The sequence below is a fragment of the Nesoenas mayeri genome (assembly GCF_963082525.1).
Source record: "Nesoenas mayeri genome assembly, chromosome: 4".
Lineage (NCBI taxonomy): Eukaryota > Metazoa > Chordata > Aves > Columbiformes > Columbidae > Nesoenas > Nesoenas mayeri.
The window spans coordinates 44,729,515-44,751,242 of record NC_137540.1 but is presented as its reverse complement, the minus strand read 5'-3'; the positions used below and the strand labels follow the sequence as shown (position 1 = coordinate 44,751,242).

At 36.0% G+C, this 21,728-nt stretch overlaps 1 protein-coding gene across 1 annotated transcript in view; it reads left to right on the top strand.

Moving 5' to 3' along the window:
- Positions 1 to 1,060, top strand: part of MTNR1A (melatonin receptor 1A) — a gene marked incomplete at both ends in the record, with an annotated part of 54,131 nt that extends 53,071 nt beyond the window's left edge. The window contains one exon of the mRNA XM_080344178.1: positions 192 to 1,060. Coding sequence (XP_080200304.1) covers positions 192 to 1,060 — 869 coding nt within the window. The remainder of the gene's footprint in view (positions 1 to 191) is intronic.
- Between the last annotated feature and the right edge of the window lie 20,668 nt (positions 1,061 to 21,728).

Genomic DNA, 21,728 nt, shown 5'->3' with positions numbered 1-21,728 from the left:
TAAGTTACGTTACTTACTTTTTAGATTAAAAATGAGTGTCTTACTTCTGACATGTAATTTTGATATAGAAAGTAGAAACTAATTACATTTAAAGTGTTCCAGTGAAGCTGGTCATTAATATATTGAGAACAGAAATGACAGAAAAGAGTGCAAGAAAAACTAATACTTGCCTTTTAATATTTATTTTACAGGAAATGTGTTTGTTGTAAGCCTGGCAGTTGCCGACTTGGTCGTAGCGATCTACCCATATCCACTGGTCCTCACATCTGTATTTCACAACGGATGGAATCTGGGATACCTTCACTGCCAGATTAGTGGCTTCTTGATGGGCCTAAGTGTCATTGGATCGATCTTCAATATTACAGGCATCGCTATCAATCGGTACTGCTATATCTGCCACAGTCTCAAATACGACAAGCTGTACAGCGACAAGAATTCGTTGTGCTATGTTGTTCTTATCTGGGTGCTAACATTTGTTGCTATTGTGCCCAATCTGTTTGTGGGATCGCTACAATATGACCCCCGGATTTACTCATGTACATTTGCACAGTCTGTGAGCTCAGCATATACAATAGCAGTTGTGTTTTTCCATTTCCTGCTTCCCATAGCCATAGTTACTTTCTGTTACTTGAGAATATGGATCCTCGTTATTCAAGTAAGGCGAAGGGTTAAACCAGATAACAACCCCAGACTGAAACCACATGACTTCAGAAACTTTGTAACCATGTTTGTGGTATTTGTACTGTTCGCAGTCTGCTGGGCTCCTTTGAACTTCATAGGCCTTGCTGTGGCTGTCAACCCAGAAACTATAATCCCTAGGATTCCGGAGTGGTTGTTTGTATCTAGTTATTACATGGCCTATTTCAACAGTTGCCTTAATGCTATCATATATGGACTCCTGAACCAGAACTTCAGAAGAGAATACAAGAGAATTATTGTCAATTTGTGTACAGCAAATGTTTTTTTCCAGGATAGTTCTAATGATGCAGGAGACAGGATGAGAAGTAAACCTTCTCCATTGATCACAAACAACAATCAAGTGAAGGTGGACTCTGTCTGAAAATGAGAATCTTATTATTGTCACTCAACGTCATCCAAATAAAGTATCTGTTTTATTAGACCTACTGTTAAATATTATAGTGAAGTATCTCTTCTACATTGAAAGCACTTTGATTAAATTCCTTGCATGGTGTTTGGGAACTCAAATTACAGAGCTCTGTCAAACAGATTCTATTATACTATGTTGTATCTCTCATATAGCAACACAGTGATATCCTTGAGGGAATTACAAAATTATGCATGGATACTTTTTTTTTTTTCCTTAAATGGAGATAAACAACTAGAAACAGATTGAAGCAGAAGTATCCACATTGCCTGGCTCAATAAAAGAAACCACCAAACTATTCCTACCACTTTCTGCCTGCTGGTTTTGGCTAGGTCATGATTCTAAAGCCTCTGAGAACTTATTTAAAGGATGAAATCAGGCCATCATGAAATATATTGTGAAATGCGAAGTAAGAAATTGAAAATTCATCAGAATTTTTGACAAGTACCCTCTATCTCTATAACTTTGTTCCTAACATGGACATTATTGTTCATTTTTTTGGAGAATAAACCTCACCAGCCCTCCTGGGAATGGCATTCCCAACAGACTTCTCAATTTTAAAATAACTTTTAGGATGAGAAATATATCTGACTGATTATCTTCAAGGCTACAAGGGCAGGAGAATAAATAGCAAGGACAGCAGAGAGCCATGATCCATCAGTCTAAGTCATTTGGGCATGAAAAAAGGTGTAGAAGGGGTGCGAAGAGAAATATAAACTACCATTCTTTCTGAAGAGACAGTAATTCACTAAATCAGGTGGTGCCCCCAAGGAGTTTCTGGGAAAACACCTCCTAAAAACGTAAGTGAGGAAGGATCATTCTCACTTGTGTACAGCACAGAAATTCTAAACCTCTGTGAGGGGAAGATTAATGTATGTAGGAGGGACAGTGGGTGAGGATGACAGTTTTTTCTGGTTAGTGGAACCTTAACCTCATGAAACCCTGGGAAATGATAAATACTTACAGTATGAGAATTTAACATCTTTCTCAACTTGACCACCTGAGACTATAGGTTATTTCATAATCTGCCACAGATAAGGTTTACAAAATAATAATTAGGTGTTTACCAAAATGATGAACATAGTGTAATAACCTAGAACAATTAGACAGTTTTAAATAACAGAAAAGAGAAGATGTTACTTATGACACTGGTACAAGGTGGAACACATGACTCTCAGGTCCTGCTATGTGGACTTTCCACAGAGAACAGGCACCTCTTCAGTGAGCACACTGTGAAATGAGGAATAGCTGTCTCCTGCAACAATGAATCTCTGTTCATAATGAAGTCCTCTGATGGAGGAAAGCAATTCACAACAACAGGATTCACCTTCAAATTGACCTTAAAGAGAAGGAGCGTTTAGTTCTGGAAAGATGTTCCAACTGTCATACTTTTTCATGCTCAAGTGTTCATACCTACACTGATGTTCAAGTACACATGAGCTTTTCCAAGCCAATTCCAATCACTTTGACTGGAGAAAAGAGTTTCTTGAATAGCCATCAGACTTCTGTTAATCTATATTAAAACATGGACTTTACCTAAACAGTTAATTTCAATTATTACTTGCTGTACTGGAGATTTTCTTGAGCTTATATGTCTTATAAGAGAAACCGACAGTCACTCTATGTTACCTAATCCCTTAGACTGTGTAGAGAAGTAACAGCATTCTATCTTTCTTGGATCATAGATTAGTCTACCCTTGACTTCATAATGAACTAAAAGGGAACAGATTTATATTTACTTGAAAACAACACTGACTTTTTCATCCGACCAGTTTCTTACCTTAAAAATAGGTGCCTCATGTTAAGTTGACAACGGAACTGATGAACAACGTTGTAAAACCCTGGAGATGAACTAGCAAGTCAATGCATTGCCGAGGTGCTCGACTCATCTTTGTTTACATTTCCCAGTCAGAACCACTGTGTAAATAACCAGCTCTCTTCTATTGTGGTATCATCAAATCATGTGATATGATACATGATTAATAGCATAAAGTATATCACAGCTTTCTTCACTGTGATTTCATCCTTGGAGGATGCTTAGCTCTGTAATTTTATTGCTTTCTGTGTAGCGATTTCAGAACAGCAAGGGAGGCATGACCACCTTATAAGAAAATAAGTTTTTCATGTAAGAAAAAACACTATTTAAATTCTTACAAAACTTGCCTTATTTAAAGCATATTTTCAATGAAAATAATGTCTTATGATGCATCTAATAAAGTAGCATAAAGATAGTTTAAGTAGCTTAATCATTAATAAATTTAGAATTCTCAAAGATCTTTCGCTTTCCATTTCCAACATAAAATGTACATGTTTATCATGTCTACATATTTACGAGCCAGTTTAAGATACTGTATCTAATATTGTGGGTTCTCTGATGAATTAAGGTCCCCTGTAATTCACAAGTGCTAAAATATATTTTTGATGATAATGAAAATGGTTTGCTATATACAATAAAACATACCAAAGGTATATATTTTATTGACTAGGCCTGTAATAAAAATGGAGAGCAATTTTCAGATGTTATTTTGAAACATTTGTATTAAATCTAAATCACAGGAATGTGCACGTTGGTGATTTTATGAGCTGCTAAATATAGCAATAATTTTAATAAATTAATCTCTTGTTTTTCTTTACGGGGAGGGAAGAGTGTTAGTCTTTAGAATTTAGTTAGGCTAATATGGATCAAAACTCTGAGAAATATCTGCTTCCCTCTTCAAATTAATTTTGCATTTACTGCCATTCTGAAGTACGTTTTTGGTAAGGTTTGCTAAACAACTCATTGCAAAAGTGAAAGAGTAATGATGTTTAAAGTGCAGTAATGATTTATTTTAATAATTTTGTATTGCTTCAAAGAAGTCAAAGTGACTCATGTAAGACTATGAGCAGCCTCATCAGGAAATAATCATGATTTCCTTCTATTCCAAGGAGACAGACTTAGAAACTTAGCAAAAATTAGTACTTCTGTGCAAGTGGATGAGCCATGACATGTTTTTTACATTCTAAGTCATTACATTTTTCCCCTGTATGAAAAACTAGCATAGTACAAATGAATTATTTACAGCTTTATCTGGAAGTTTTAGACAGTGTACTTGTGCTGTAGAAATCATTCGCCCTTAATGGATTTAATTCTAAAACATGAGTCTCGGCAATCCACCACATCTACAGGGGCCCATCCCTCCCTGCTTCCTACTAATTTCTGATCTGAGCCCCAATGAAGCCGAACGACCTCTGTGCAGGAACAGTGATCCCACTGTATGCAACACCCTGAAGAGTTCTAGCCTAATTGACCCTGACCTTATCCTACAATGATTTATTTCTGATATCACAATCTTGATTATATTGACAATCTGGATATGACCTTATATTGCCACATCTTGAACCCTTATAGTTTTATTGATGGTCATCTTCATGGCACACTTCATATTAACAAGAAAGTTTAGCATTGTTTTGTATATACCAGCAAAGAGAATATTAATGAATATATTACTATCAATTATCAGGGTATTTATTGTAGTTAAACTGTAACTGTATGCAACAATGTAATTGCATTTGGAATAGCTCACTTAAGAGTGCTTTGCACATTTACTTCTTCTATTAGGCTAGTAGAAGTGCATAGATATGAAGCAAATATATTTTATTTCAGTAGGCATAATACACAGCAATGATTTTACTCTTTTCTTCTTATGTGTTTTAGAAGGTAAGTCTGAATCATCCATAATAAACATGCTGTTGTAATCAATCTGTATTACAGTGTACAGCACATCTCTCTACAAATGGTTAGTATTGCTCATTTTTCTTCTTTTGGACCACTTTTGAAATTATATAATGTTAATCTGATTAATTATGACATATGGAAAGGAATGGTTATTTCCCTTGAACGGCAGTGAAAAAAAACATAATGATAAAAAGTTCCTTAAAATATAATACACAAGTACATAAGGGTATGTGGTCAACGAATTTAAAAGAGAAGCTCAGAAACTGTTCTGTTTAAACATCTTGTTCACAAACTGTAGTAATACAGGCGGACCGTTCTTCAATTCTTTTCTAATAACTGCACTTTCTAAGTATCATTAATACATTTTTAAAATAGTTAGGAACTACCAATGTCTATCATCTTGTCATTGAGGTTTGGGAAATTACACATGCTAAAGCCAAATTTCTTGAAAGAAAAAATATTCAAGTAATGGCCTGGCTTATAGCCCATGTACTGTATCTCCAATTTTTGCCTGTGTTAAGTAAGAATTCCAGTTTGTGTTTTTATGAATTTACTCATTAAAAATATTATTCCTACCTCAAATATGTGTCTGAGAGATTGCAATAAAGAATAGGGTGGAAAAGACAGTATAAGTCAATAACCTTTAGAATTTTTAATGGAAAGAAAAATAAATTCAGCAAAGAAGTACATATATTAATAATAGTCACAGAAAATATTTTCCCTATTGAATAAAATACTTACCACCCAAACCATCCCTATTACCAAACATTGACTAAAGTATGTGTATTTTGAAAATCTTGTAATTCATAAATGCATATACTGGTTACTCTGAAAGTTACAACCAAACAGTATTTGAGACACGTCTCATTTTCAGCTCATATAAACCAGCATAGCTTCAGTGATTCATGGCAGCTGAGGATTTTGGCATATTAGATTTCATACATCTATTTTACACTATTACACAGCAATATATGTTTAATTTCTACAGGACTCATTATTGTCAGCTGTTCAGGTTGTGGGAGAATGTGAATTTGCCTGCTAAATATTTGCAAAAGTAACCTCATCCAATGGAACTCTCTGTGATTTATGATTTTTATAAGTAAATATATAAAGGCAGCAGTCTTTTATTTGACTTCATTCTTAACTGTACAAATAGTTTCTATTTAGCAGAAAATTGTACCAACACAAGAGATTTGGTCAACTCAGAGACAGTAGGTCGACTTATTATTCTTTCTGCTTATGTTGTGTGGGTGCACAAGGATTTCATTTAATTGCAACAAGACTTTTGATTGCATGTTCATTTCTACATCCTGAAAGTGCTTAGATGTACACAGATACTCTTTGCTGTTCTTCAATATGTACAATCATTCAGTTTTTCATAATGTATATAAAGGTTGGGGCAATACAATGCGACTATCAGGTGTATGGTTCAGACAAAAGATATTTTTTCCTTACAACTTAGGCTGTGGAATATTTTTGCAGCAGAGCACTGCCTATACAAACTGTAAACAGGTAGACAACAATTGCACTGATTCACAGCAAGAAGATTCCCTAGTGCTAGCAAGCACAAAAACCCAACTTAGCATCAGGAAATCCTGAAACCAAGGACTGTTAGAATGATACCTGGAGGAAGTATCACTATATCCTTGTCCTGCTCTTATCCTCTTCATCAGTATAGATACTGGAGTAGATGGACCTTTTATCTGATTAACTTATATGATGTAGAAATGTAAAATAGAACTAATCCAATGCAGTGCACTTCGAAAGACAAAGGGTCTGATAATAATTAATTTGTTTCAAGAAACTGGCAATGTCTTTTTTTCCCCTCTACTAACCAATAGCTGCTAATACAGTAAAAACTGCATTTAAAAATATAGCAGTCAAATCCTAGGAAAGTAGCATAGGTTAGGCTAGGACACAGCAAGGCAGCCAGTCAGATTACAATTGACTAAGTAGGCTTAGTAACAACAGAAAAACATATGTGGGCAAGAATGACATCAAAATCATAATTAACAACTTATTAGAGTGAATTAATAATATACTTTTGTTCACTTTTTAATCATATAAGATGCTTAAAAATTCACAGGGAAAAGATTCATTAAGCCCTTTGAAACTATTTTTAAAGTTACATTAAAATATTACATAGATCTGTAGATTATGCATGCATGCTTTACAACCATCAAGTCATGTAAAATGACATATCCCACAAATACTATATTCAAGTAGATGTTTGTATCCAGCATGAGGAAATATAGCTACTACAGACGCACTAAATCAATTATAAAACCTTTAGATCCTCAGACTTCTGTTTCAGATCATCTGAGAAGCTAGTATGCCAATAATTTGTTCACTATTTTCTAGTTTTTCGTGATAGTTTAACAACATTCAACACCTCTCTCACCATAAATTTTGCCTCGCTTAAAAGCAGAAATATGACCTGCTTCATTAGTATTTATATTCACACAGATCATCTCTCCGAACCAATTTTGATGTTAATGCAATTTTTCAGGACAACTCCTAGAAATCCATCTCCTCCCCAAATTATTCCTTTCTCCTTTCCAATCCCAGACAACATGCTTTCTTTCCTCAGTTCTGACCATACTATCAGCTTGACTGTTCTTATTCCATCTGTTAATACCAGTGAATGTATGCCATAATGTTCTTGACTCTGAAATGGCCCTGTTCTTTTGTGATCTATTATGACCAATCATGTTTTTAAGAGTAGTTTCGTGTCAATTAAAGACCATCTTACAGACCAATACAATAGTTTCAGTACTAGTCACCCTTAAGAATCTATGAATTAATAGAAGCATAACAACTTATAACAAGAATAAAACCCCATGGGACTCTATTCTTTAGGTATAACCCTTGCTTTATAATTGTCAAGACAATTTTATTTCTTTTAAATTCTCATGAATCCCATTATTGTCCCTAACTTTTTCTCCACATGTCAAGAACCCAGCTTTTGTACTGAGGGAGAATGGTCACTAGAAGAAGGGTTGCACTTGCAGTCTCCTATGAGATGTGACAGAAAGGAAAAAAAAAACAGGGTAGGTACCACAAAGTATTGAAGCCTCTGGGGGAAAAAAAAATAGTGTCTGTTACCTAAGATTTTAAACAAATAGATTAGACCTTGTTTCAGGAAAAGCTCGGTAATAATGAATAATTAGTAAGGAATTGTCCCTGATGATACCATCAAAAGGCTGTTATGGGAAAAAGAGTCCATATTATATATGAAACCAGGGTTTTATTGCTAGTCTAATTAACATTGTAATGGTCTAATAAAAAATTGCAAGTTATTCTTAGTCCACTTGCAATTAAACTAACTCTCCAAGTCTAAATCATCTACTTATTATAGAAAATTCTTACTGATTGTATGATTCATGTAATAGTACATGTTAAGCACAGTTTTATGCACAAAACTTCCTAGTATCTATCCCTTTTTTGTGTTTTGTTTTTCAGTTTTGGTTTTATGTTGTTTGGGGTTTTGTTGTTGTTGTTGCTGATGATGATAATTTGTGTTTGTTTTGGTTTTTTTTTTGTTTTGTGGCCTTTTTTCCATAGTACCTCTGGGTCATTTTTATGCTCCTATCTGTTGAGATGAAGAAGAGGCTGTAAACTTTTTACAACTCATAAAGTCACTGAAACTTCCAAGGAAAGGATCAGCATGGGTGGGTGCAGTTTCTGTGTGTGTAAATTTGTTTATAACACTTTTTTGTTTTGATTCTTAACAGCACATCTGATAGAAGTAGTGGAATAGTCAGTCCCTCATCCTACAGGAGACAGCATTTGAAGCACAACAGTGACAGCCCCTAGTGAGAATGCCTGTGTTTGTTGGGATTTTTTTTGTCACAGGAGGCCCAGGAAACACAAAGATACAGGGTAGGTATTTTGTTATTCCAAACAGAATTAAAGGTCTATTACACAGATGTCTGCTGACAGTTGGGAATCTAAGGGCCAGGCAGTCAGCCTGGTTCTAAATAGAACTCTCTTATGGCTTTACTTTTATTGTTTCTGTTTTACTTCTTGAAGAGAGATCTTGCATTTGATTCACATATTGCTAGAAAACTGGTGTCTGGGAAAGCAATAATCAAAAGACAGAATAAATCTTATGCAACCACTTCACTGCTGTTAGAAATGAAGTGTTTTCAGAGCAATTAGGACAGTATTCTGAAAGAATTACTAATTAATATGTTTTCTTATTAATACAGAAAAACAACACTTTCATAATGTTTCCTTGATGTCTAAGAAGTGTTTTCACAATACAGATAATACTACCTAATGAATTATTTTTCAACAAGTAAAAGAATTCAAAATAAAAGATCCAACTAGTTGTCAAAGAAAGTTTTCTGTTGTACTGAAACTCAAAATAAAATATGACCAAATGTCCAGAATAACTTTTGAATAATAAGAATAGGTTTCATTATACTTTTATTTAGGGCATAGCTTGCATATAAACACCAATACAAACAAACAAACAAACAAACAACAACAAAACACACACACACACGCAAAACCCAATAAACCAAATAAATGAAAAAACCCACAACCAACCAACCAAAAAAACCCCAGCCATCACTGTTTTTCACAGACAAGTATGTATGTTCAGGAAGGCAAGCCAACAGACTGTTGAACTTTCTTGTATATAACTCTGCCAAGCATTATTGGGTCACATCTAAAGATAAAAATTAGTTATTATAAACTAACCATCTAATCATAGTTAAGAGCAGATGGAAAGAAAAAGTTCCATATACAGTAGCAACACACAAATAAGGAAATTCAGACCAGTGTCTGTAGTCACAGGAAAGCATTCTTAAAGAGGAGTTCGGTTTCAGCCTCATCAGTTTATTTTTTATTTTTCTTCTTCAACATCGCAAACAGTGATGGGCAGTGTTCCATGATACTGAGAATAGCAGTTTAGCATCTGTCTGTGACATTCTTGGTTTCCATTTTTCCTTCTATTTTGGAAGAATAAAATGTTCAAGAAGAACCCTAATAATGCATTCCAAGTATATTTGGATACAGCTGGTTACACATAATTGTAGGCAGTTATGAAAATTAAGTTTGCATTCAGTGAAAGTAACAGCCACAGGAAATTACTACAGCATTTGAAAATCACATATATTACGTTTGTTTTGCCAACACCAAATAACAAACTGAGCTATACTGAACTATTGGACTTAAATTTCCCGTTATCCTACTTTTAATTTCATTTCATTATTTCATTTCATTTCATTTTTCATTCAACCCTAATGCCTTCTAGTGGTGAGCTGTCAACATAAAACTTTGTAGTGGACTTTGCATGTGTGTGTGCTTGTGTGTGAATGCATGAGTGCTCCGTGGAGGTGGAATGGAACAGTATCTTACAAACTAAACCAAAAGGTTACTTGTTGTTACCAAGACAAGAATTGCTAGTTGCTATATGTTGAAACAACATAAAAGAGTGGCTGCTACCTTGTAAATCACCCTCTGGTGGCCCTCACTTTCAGTCTGATTTTTTACGTGCTGGTCTCCGCCAGCTTGAGGAGAGGGAAGGTGACCACCATGGTGGCTGCTCTGCAGGCATAGCAGATGTCCTGCTCCAGGTTACCTCCTGATGTCATGTGTTGCAGTGCTGGGCTTGGTGCTAGCAGAGCCACCATGCATGCTCAGTGCAAGAGGGAAAGGATTCTGAAAGATATTGCTGGTGTTTACGAAGTTCTAGTAGGCATGAACCACACTAAACCCCTAGTAAAAGCCATGCTTGTTTCATTTTACTGTCTGTTAGTCCTAATTCTTTCCTTTCCTAGGCAACAGAGAGCATAACTACTAACACTGAGCATCAAGGTGTTCATGGATTTCAACTGAATCATGGCAGTAGATACTGTGAAGATTTTTTCTTATTTTCAAGGCTTGCAGGAATAGAAAGTGAATATAGTTGGCAGAATTTCATTAGTTTTCAGACATGTAAATTTCGAATTTTCTGAGTTTGCTGCTTCTAAAAAGAAAGCATTTTAACTCTAGAGATGAACTGAAATATAATGTAAGTAATTTATACTAAAATAACAGCATTACTTTTGTTGAAATTTTCTATCTTACACTTATGTCAATATCTTGCAGGTAAAGCCAGTTTGAATTTGTTGGTATTTGAACAGGACATCTGAACAAAAACTTTACAAGTGTTACCAGTAAATTGTATCCAGTCATGATAGTCAGTACTATTCCAATTTTATTATGGAAGATTGGAGGACTTTGTTATCTCAGTCAGATTAAATGTATCATTAAGGCATCACTGTTTGGTTTTTTTTTTTAAAGGATATCCCATGAAAGAATAGGTAAGTTATGTCCAAATTCAAGCCTGAGTTATTATATTCTCCCTGCCTAAAGGTCCCTCCTCTGTTTTAGAGCTAACCTAGTCTATTTTTCCTTTCCCTTCATTTCCTTTCCTTTGGTTCTTCTTTCATTTCCTTTCCTTTCAAACTAAAAGTTTGTTTAACATTGAGATGCATTATTTCTCCATTGCAACAGGAATTACATTCCCAGGATGGCTATACTTCAGTAATAAATGATAGAGGCAGCACAAATCATTCCTTTAACTGACTGGCCACCAAATACATATAGGCTTTTACTTGCAAATAGTGTAGGATAAATCTCCCTGCTCAAATCCATGCCATGAATTTGATTTTCTTCTGGGAGAAAAAAAAAAAAAAAAAAAAAAAAAAAAAAAAAAAAAAAAAGAAGACATAATCAGAACCAAAAGGAATAGGCTGCAACTGGTCCCCTGGTTCACTTTGAAAGCTGGAATTGGCAGCCCTAATTCTTCACAAATCATGAATCAAGTACACAAAAACCTGAGAGTGGCATTAAGCAAAAATGTAATTTCAAATAATAATTAAAATAGAGTACTTTATTTGCCTTTCATTTTCAGGTCTTTGAGATACAATTGTATTCATCTTTTCAATCCTTCCTTAAGCCCAAAGGACTAGATATTTACTTTTTCTTTTCCAGTTAAACATAATATTCTCCTGTAACTGCTTGTAGGTGAAAACCATAAAATATAATCATGCTGAAATTAGAAGATCTCTACTAAAACATAATTAAAACCAGGAAGAGCCCTGTCCATGTACTTCCCCCATGCTCCAGAGCACAAGAAGAACCTTCAATAAACTTCATTGTTCCTTTATCACTTGAAAACAAAATAGCTTGTGAATAGTTGAGTGGATAAATCACCCAACTATCTTTTAACACCTACACTCTGTCATTCTTTTAATCATTCATTCGCAAATAATACTAGGTAGGATGAGGCAGTGTGAGAGAACCACAGTGAATGAACTGCATGTATGTTGTCTTTACTGACAATTTTATTACTATTCAGTACTAAAGAATAGTATATTAGATTTTTTAAAAAATGTCATCTAAGAATTAAGTATATTACATATATTAAAACATTTTCTCTTAAAAAATAAACACCAATGTTATTCTTCTAAGAATTTAGGGGGTTTTATTCCCTTAGATAATTTCTAATCTTTTTTTTTTTCCATGCTGAGCAGTCATTATATTGAAATGGATAGAGATGATTGTACAACAAAAATCACTTGTTTAGATCCTGCAAGACCTGCAGGGTACCATGAGCACATGCCAACTGTAAGATCTGGAGTAAAGGCTTAAGTTCAGCTAGCTCAGACATTACTGCCACCACGTGTACATACAGATGGGCCAAATGCTGATGAAACTCCTTTTCTACTGGTCTCTACAACCTTTCGTACAAATCAAGAGCAGCAGCTAGTGATAAGCAGTTAAATTCTCTTTCAGGAAGTATTTATTGCAGGTCAGACCCAGAGGTTTGAACGTGGGAGCATGAGGATGCTTCAAGAATCCACATGGGAACAGTCCTTAGAAGCAATCAGCAGAGAAGACATTTGTACTAGTATAATAAGAGAATCTTGTGCATTTGGCTTAATAAGATTGTTCAGTATTTTACAACAGCATACAACTCTTGAACTGTTGACAAATTTTATCTGTACTCTCTTTACGTAACAGTCTCAGGATTAGGAATTATTTCTATAAAATCCAGGGTTTTAGAGCTATCAGTTTTGATTTGGATTGACTTATCACTGCCCTTACATTGTCTCAAAATTATTGCTTTGAAAATTAAAACCAAAGCAACCCAATAATATGCAATAACTTCAAATCTGCACAAGCACTCTTGCCTAAACTTTGAAACCCTAAAATGTACACATTTTCAAACACATATAAAAGACACAGGGCCTAGAAATAAAGAATCATATTAGAATCACAGGAAGAATCCAAAACAAAACAACTTGAATAAAAAATATAGTTTTAGTCTGTTTTTGACAAAGCTTAATTCTGCTATGGGGGCAGTCTAAAATGCTTAAGATATGCAAATTTTGATTGATTCTTGGAAACTAAGATGCAAGTACCTGCGTTCATGAAGCCAATATGATTTTCTACCAGCCTTAAGCCAACTCTCTGATAATTTCCCTAGCCTGGTTTTTCTTTATGAGAAGGACTAGCCACCATTTTTATCCACTGAAATTCCCATGGATAATTGTGTCTTGTGTATATTGTAATGAGAAGCCTCCAAACAATTGCGCAGGATCTTTCCAGAAATAATAAGGAAGTGAGCCATGTACACAATTGCTACGTAAATTGTTTATCACATGATGCAGTAAACATTGAACTCTGTAAGATTCTTGCATTGTAAATAAACTTAATCAAGGCTGGAGACATCCAAGGTATAGAAACGGAATGATTGACTGATGCTTATTTGGAGGTTCAAACTCATCTAAACCAACCCATTGGTATTAAACTATGTCCATACATTCAGCATACTTAAACCAAGGTGCTTTCACACCATTGTCTTACTCTTTTTTACTAAAACACCTATCTAAAAATATCCATTTAGCTGCAACTATCCACAAGATGGTAGCATATCAGCTATCCAACATTAACTCAAAAGTTTACCAAATTATTGAAAACTTAGGACTTCCTCATTATTAACCTAATATTGTAACTGTCGCAATCTTTCTTTTTCCTTACACGTTATCAACAATCTGTCTTCATGTCACACTATAACAGGACATAAAATCAATTATGGTTGTTATTTTTTAAAATTTTCCAAATTCTTAGAAAACTTCAACAACATGCAGGATTCTAAGCTGATTTATGTGAAAACGGAGGCATAAGTTTGTCAAGTGCTTGTGTTTAAGTAGTGTTACCGGAAACTTTTGGCTTACTGAAACACCACTGTGGTTACATGAAAGCACAAGGACTTTTAAAAGCTTTCTGGAATGTACAGACTCTGTCTAAGTTGAGTATTTCTGCTGTAGAAAAGGGTGGACACATCTCTGTGAGAGAAATTTCACTTACTGGAAGTTACTGGAAGTAAAAAAAAAAAAATTGTAAATGTACATTTGAGACTCGATTCCAATAAAATTATCATTCTATTCCCTGTGTTATTGGAAGAGATTTTTTAAAATTTATTTCAATATGTTTGGCCAGTGTGCAATCATAAAACTTGTAGCCTATGTTTCCATCACAGTACGATATACAGACTTCAGCACAGAGGACAACAACATGTATATGCAATTTGGATTGAGATGTAAATATATTTTTAATGTAACAAAAGATACATTGTTGGTTAAGATTATTTAAGTTTCAGTAAAAAGCTTTGTGACAAATTACTTATTTATTTTAAAGAACAAGGTTAAAATTTGCTAGCTTATCATGCCTAAGAAAGCTAGCTAAACTCAGATAATGAATATGTGAATTACTTTTTTTGAAGATGTGTTGATCAAAAATCAAAATTCTTTAATAATATAGCTTAGTTTTCATTTCCTACAAACACACACATACCATAAAAATGAAAAGTGCTACTCAGAAATAATAATTTAACTCTATTTCAGTCCAGACTTGAGTTATTTTGGTTCCAGAATGCACTTTTATCTAATGGACAGCAATTATATTGTGTATTATTTTTTAATTCTGGCCAGCAAAGCACACTGGAAAGATCCCAGCCATCTAAATTGTTAAAGAGCTCTTTCCAGAGGCCACAGAAAATGTTGCCATTGCCAGTCTGCCCATATAACTATGTACATTTGATTTAGGACCTGAGATATGCATGACAATCATAAGATTTGAAGAGCTTGCCCCTCCAAAGGAAACCAAACTTTGATAATATCTTATGAAACATATTTACTGTTGTACTTCCATTCCTAAGGTGAAGCACACAAAGAAACCTTGGGAAGCACTGTAATAAAACACAGTAGGAAGGAATGTTCTCCAACTGTCGTATCTTGAACCTTCCCCTACTTTTACACCAAAGCAACGTTGAGGTGGCAGAATGATGAATTAGACCCAAGGGCCAGATTTATTCACTGTGTAGGCGATACCAGCTCTTTCTATCCCAGCAGGGAATCAAATCTTGGCCTTTATCTAACTAAGTTTTCCCACCATTGGCTGAGGCTCTCTTCTCTTCCAGGCAGTGAACCACAAGATAAATATACGTACATCACTACATATTCACCCTGCCAACATAAATACATATACCATTGTAACTGCAGAGCATAGGAGTCATAAACAGTGTTTAGGATTTCAAAGGCTGTGTCAGAGCTTCGACACACCCCCAGGGGCTGGCCTGGCCCCAGGGTTGTGTTAATCCTGTGTGCCCCAAGCAAGCACACAGGGTGCAGACCTCCACCCCTGGAAGTCTGTCACCACCTCTCCAGATGACAGTTGTGCCTCAGCTATGTGGCTCCAACTTCTACCCCAACCCGAGCCAAAAGCACATGGTGAGCACCGGTCCTGTGAGCAGCTTCAGGCCTTCCAAGAGCAGCAGGTGGATGTGAGCAGGCACACATGCCCAGGTACATGCCCATAAAAGCCTCAGACTAATAACAAATAATTATCTTCCTCTGCTCAGCTCTGCTTTCACTCTCTTGCATTAGCTGGAGAATCCCTGAAAGCTTGAGGGTATTCAGGAGCACCAGATTTACCTGAGCTGAATATAACAGCTCACGTGACAGCCATGTCAGGCCTCCCACTGCCAGAAGCCCCTGTCACCATGGCAAAGAGAGCCCAGGGAAATGACACTCCTCAGGGGGCCTGGGCTCAGGACTTCCTTAGCAGCCAGCTGCCAGGTGGCTGTCCTTTAACAGCAATTCACCACCCTTTGTCCAGGTGCTGTGTTCCCTGATCCACGCAAACACCTGGGCTCCATCTGGCAATGCCATGATTCTACACCAGGCCTTTGCCTTTTATCTTGACCAAGATGGTTGCAAAATGTTCCTGTGCAGTGCCCAGTATATCTTCTGTTTGCATGAAGCAGAAAGATACTAGGACATTAAAAATGAAGACCAAGGTTGTTTTGCAGAGTGCTGGAAGAGGTGCATACTACACAAATGCTGAAGTATCGCATATGTAGTGAGCGTTTGCTGAAGAGAAGCACTAAGTAAGGAGTGTAGCCCATGAAGAAGTGGATTTCAGCTTGATCAAGCCACAGGCCAGCCAATGGTGTATTTATAGAAATTCCCTGTGGGGTTTGGAGTGTGTGTGGGTGTTTGACAAGAATGTGGATCACAGAAAATTGGGTAGTGTCGGTCTGTTATGGGAAGACAAACAGGAAGGCAATTTTCAGTTGAAGTCCAGCATGTTCTTTCAGGTAAATCACGGCAGGTCGAGCAGAGCACCTGCTCCTGCTACAGCCCACAGGCACTCTGATGAACCAGCTGTGACTGACATCACCTGGGCTATAGCAGGACCTGAGGCTCGATTAGAAACAGAAATGTCACTTCTGGGAACCAGGCACAGAACTCTCAGTACTAGCAAGGGATAGTGCAGATGGCCCTCACGTCCCCAATGTACATCTGCTAACATCAGCACCAAGATGATGGGGTCAGTATTTTGTGCAGTTAGGAGACCTTCCCTGCCAGATCAGAACCTCTGCTTCCAGACTACAGATAAGATTTTGACAGAGTAATGACACGCAAAAAGTGGCTGGACACAGACTAGAAGAGCTATATAGGCAGATCCCTCGACCTGCATTAGACTGACAGTTTAGATGGCAAGAGATCTTTGAGCCTTTAAATATGTTCACCGCAATTTAGCTATTAAGTTAGTGTGAGGGTAAAATAGGTGAGTTGGTAGGAACTGCAGTGTGGGACATAGTTGCTCAAACATAAAGCAGATGTTTAGTTACCTGTGGTACATCTGGATGATTTCTGCAGAAAAATAATCACTTAGCATACCTGTGTTATTAGACTTATGCCAACAATTAGAAAAGTGGGGTGAAAAACTTTGAGTAAAGCAACCCCAAAATTTATAAACAGATTACTTATTTTAATTATAACTTGTAAACTAGGAAGAGAGATTGAGATGCTATCCAATACCTAGGAGATCCTACCACGTAACAGAATTTGCACAGATGCCTTGCAGTGGGAATGGCTCTGGGAGAATGTCCTTAGTTGCTCCCATGAATCCTAGTCCTTGCTTCATTGCATATGTCATCACCATTACTATTTGCATAAAGCTGTCATGGTATTTTTTTGCAACCTCAGAACAATCGTTGTAATAAAATGGACCATCTGTAGGAATCACATAAGGATCTGTCTGTGCATTTAAGATGATGACTAGGAGGTTTATGTTCACAGGCATCTGTAAAAATTCATGCATTCTTTTCCTCTAAAAAAAGAGTCATTCCCGTTTCATCAGGAAAGACTATCGCTATTCAAAATGTATAGCTGTACATTACTGTAACAGGTTTATTTATAATAAGTTGTGTGATGCAATATAGCCAGGCGACAAGTCATTCAGAAAAAAATACCACAATTAATTCAAAGCTAACAGGTTTATTCTACAACAGGTACATCCAGATTTGGGGCTGCATGCCAACTGAAATGTATTTTTAGATCTCTTAGTTTTTCTGTCTGACATACTTATCAAGGAGACATCTGGAAATAAGCATCAGTGCAATTACTGATATCCCAATCTATGGAGACCATAGAATCCCCTACTGCATTTGATATAATTATATGGTCATGTGTTCTGATTTTGAATGAGTTGAATGAGAGGATTGCTTCAGTGCCTCACAGATATGTCTGCAATTTCTGTAACGCTTTCCATATCATGTTGTTCTTGATATTTATTTTATTTGGATTTCTGAAACAGCATGTCGAGTATTAAAATGAAGTGACAGCTATGTTTAGTCATGGCATGGCTGATGTATCTGCAAAGAATCTTAACTGAGAATTTCATTTTTCTTTTGGAACCCTTGCAGACAGAACAGGATTTCCTCTGGCTTTTTTGTTTAGCATTCTTCTACCATTTTTTTGTACTGCTTAAGGAAACATAGTATTGCGATTCAAATCAAATAGTTTAAATATCAAGTACTGCCAAATAGTGGCTTCTGGTTGACACATGAAATTGATCTGATTATTCACAACTTGTTGTTGTTCGTCCTAGATTGTGAATGCAGGCAATTCCAACAAAAATATTCCATGTACATTAAAAAAATGTTGTTTTCAGGAGCTTCAGCTGTGTGTTTTTCATAGGAGCTTCTTGTAAACCTTTCCACTAACAGACACTGGTCAAAGGGTACTCGTGTAAAATAAACAGAATTAGAATGTGACCACAGCTGAACAGAATTCACTTAAATGTCCAGGAAACTATTAATAGAAACTCCTGGAAAAATCCATCCAGGTCTAACATCTGGATGACTTGGGTAAAATAATATAAAACTAAATCCTACTTTGAAATAAAATTTATTGAAGTTACCATAATATTCTGCGACTTCGTGTCAGTTATCCCAGAAATCCAATTTATTGCAGATATATTGGAGGTTCACAGAAGAAGTAAACAGTTGCTGTGGTGAAAAATGCTACGGGAGTAGCAAAGTTATTTGTTCATATTATTTGTTTTAGGATATTAATTTCATACCCAAATTAAAACCGAGCAATGGTATTTGCATTAGCTGTGTTTTAGTGCAAAACCAAATCACTTTGTTATTATGAGTTAGCAGTTTTTCTTCTTAGAGGAAATAATGAAAAGCCCTATTTCTTGGACATATAAGCAGATGAGCCGTCACCATAGCAACCAAAGGACGTATCCATCACGTCATTCTGTCAAATAGCCCCTGCATGTGACTCCAAGCTCACATTCCTCACTTCCATCTGAAAGTAGGTTTTAGTTCTGCCATCCAATAAAATCAATACTCAGTAGGATGTTTTCTGCCTGCCACATTTTAGAAAAACGAAGCTACTTAAAAGTAGGGGTTTTTTTGTTGTTGTGGTTTTTGTTTGTTTATTTGTTTGTTTGTTTTCTTTTTCTTCAAGGAAAAGTAAATATTGCTTATCTGTTAATATCCTGAAAGTTAAGGAAAAACAGAAGTAATACAAACCAGATAATTTGTTTCCAGGAATGCCAAGGTTCCTCTTGCTCTTTATTGTGTTTAGTGATTCAGTCGTGTCTGTGTTACCAAGTGTTATCACAGGTTCTTTGGAAAGCTTCCAGCAGCTAGTCTGCCTTATTTAAACACTGTGTTTCTCTCCTACAGTTATGAAAGAGGCTTTGATTTCTCTACCAAAAGGAGAATCACACTGCAAACATGTTTTATAAATCAGACAGCAGGAACCAAATACAAATTGCATAGTGTTAAACGATCGTCCATTTCCCTTGCAAAATCTATAACAGGATTTTATTTTCCTGTTCTTCCCATCTTCAAAAGTGTTACAAATCCAGCTTCCCTCTCAGACTCTAAATGGTTGTTTTCACCTGTCTCTCCTTTCTTCTTCAGCGCACTCAGATTTTAACCTTCTCTACACCTGCCCTGTAATAAGAACCAAAACATCTGGCTTCTGCTTTCCTGGTCTAATTTCAGGAACATCCAAGCTGAGCTTTCCCAGCTGTTACAAAAACAATGGCAACTTATGCTTGTGGGGGTTCAGCATTTTTCTGCAATGAAGTCAGCTCAGGTTCAGTTTCTGTAAGTCAAATGACTACTGCAACACACTCTGGAATAAAGAAATGAACTGTGGCCTCATTAGATAGATCTGAAGGTAGCTTTGTTACATTTTGAGCAAATACCCTTTGTTTGCTGAATGGTTTGTGATAAGTACCAGTGGTGCCTAAGAAAAAAACATAAATCTTCGCTGAAATTCTGAGTTTAACCATAGTGTGATCAGACTCCAAGACCATGTGTCCATGTACCGGTATGACACGTTATCAAATATATGAAGCATAAGAGATGGAAAACAATATGATGGAGAGAAGGCACCATCTCTGTGTACCACTACATTAAAGTCATGGAATGGTACACCCTCCACTAGAGGAGGTATAGCAAAACTGTGCTCTGTCTTTCTCTGCCTGTCTCTTTCTCTCTCTGAAATACACAGTACATTTTAGTTTTATAGACATGTAAAATGTATTAAAAAATACATCAAATGCAGCAAGATTCTATATTAAAGTGAATTAACAGCTATATGCAAAACTGATTTTCAAAATGTCAATTTGTGATACCTGAATATTGTTCTTGAAACACTATCTAAACAATGTCTGACTGTCAGTTTCAGTTAAACTGGATGGACTGGTAGTTTTGCAAAGCAGATTATGCAGAATCACACCAGCTAAACTGTTTCCTATAAATACGGTTTGGCAACCTCCTGTAAAAATAAATCAGGTAAATTATGATGTATATCCTTTCTTCACTAGGTGTCATTAGCAAAAACAAAAATCAATCCAAGTACAATGTCTAGCAGTTACCTTTTTTTTCAAATAAAATAAAATATTTGGGTCTTAATCCTGAGCCAGAAACTTTCTGGTGTTAGGAACTTCAACTCTAAATCCAAAGAACAAATGTTTTCTTTTCACTTTCAGTCTAGTTAGTAGTTCCTGGGGACCTGAACAACTCATTGAGAACTGGGAAGTAAATAACTTATCACAAAAAGAAATAACCAAGGCCAAAAAAATTGATGTCAGCCTGCACAATTTGTGCTGGCTTAGTTACTTCACAGTAGTGTTCTAATATGATGTTTAGTCACACAGAACTCCATTATGAATTGTTAGACTGCTTCTACCACCAAATCTGATTCTCCTAAGCTGCCATCAGGCCAGGTCTGCCCAGTTGAAGGTTTGTGCCAACAGATATGCTGTATTTCTTCACAGTCTTGAAAAGACTTGATTCCTTTAGTTTTACTTTTGCCTAGGTGTTGCCTGACACCAAGGAGACACCAGTCCTTCATCAGAGACAGCAACGTTACCTGTTTTTAGAAATGTTGCCACTATGTGCTGACTTAATGAAGTTTGTTCCACCTGACTTCTCTGCTGATAATTCTGGTTCAGCAGAGCCACCTTGCCTTATTTTATGAGTTCCTGGTTTGTCCCTCAAAGTCCAGATACAAGCGGAGGCCTGGGCTGCTGCTAGATTTTGATTGTGCCTGATCATTACCTTGGCTTTTCTCAATCAGAATTTGTGCACATTAACAGAGCGCCAGTTTTCCAGGGTTCCTATTAATCACCTTATCTATACTTTTAAAAGAGTTAACTTGACTAAAATAGAAAAAAAAAAAAAATATATATATATAAACACCATCACCTGAAGAAAGGACTGCCAAGTCTACTTTTTAATTCAAAACTTTTGTGTTTAGGGGAAAAATATAATTAGCACTTTGAAGGCCACAGAATATTTTTCCAAAATGTTTTCTGCAAGATGTGCTCAATATGGAGACAATCAAATATTAACTTTAAATGCAAGTGTTGTGTCTTTAGCTGATGTAATGCTAAGAAAATAGATCTGTGGCTGTGTTCAGAAAAATCAATATTGCAATTTGATTCAGATATGTCATAGCTTCCCTTTTCTTCATAGATTTGTGGACATTAAATCATGTCAGTTTCCATTTGTGAGAAGATTATAGATGT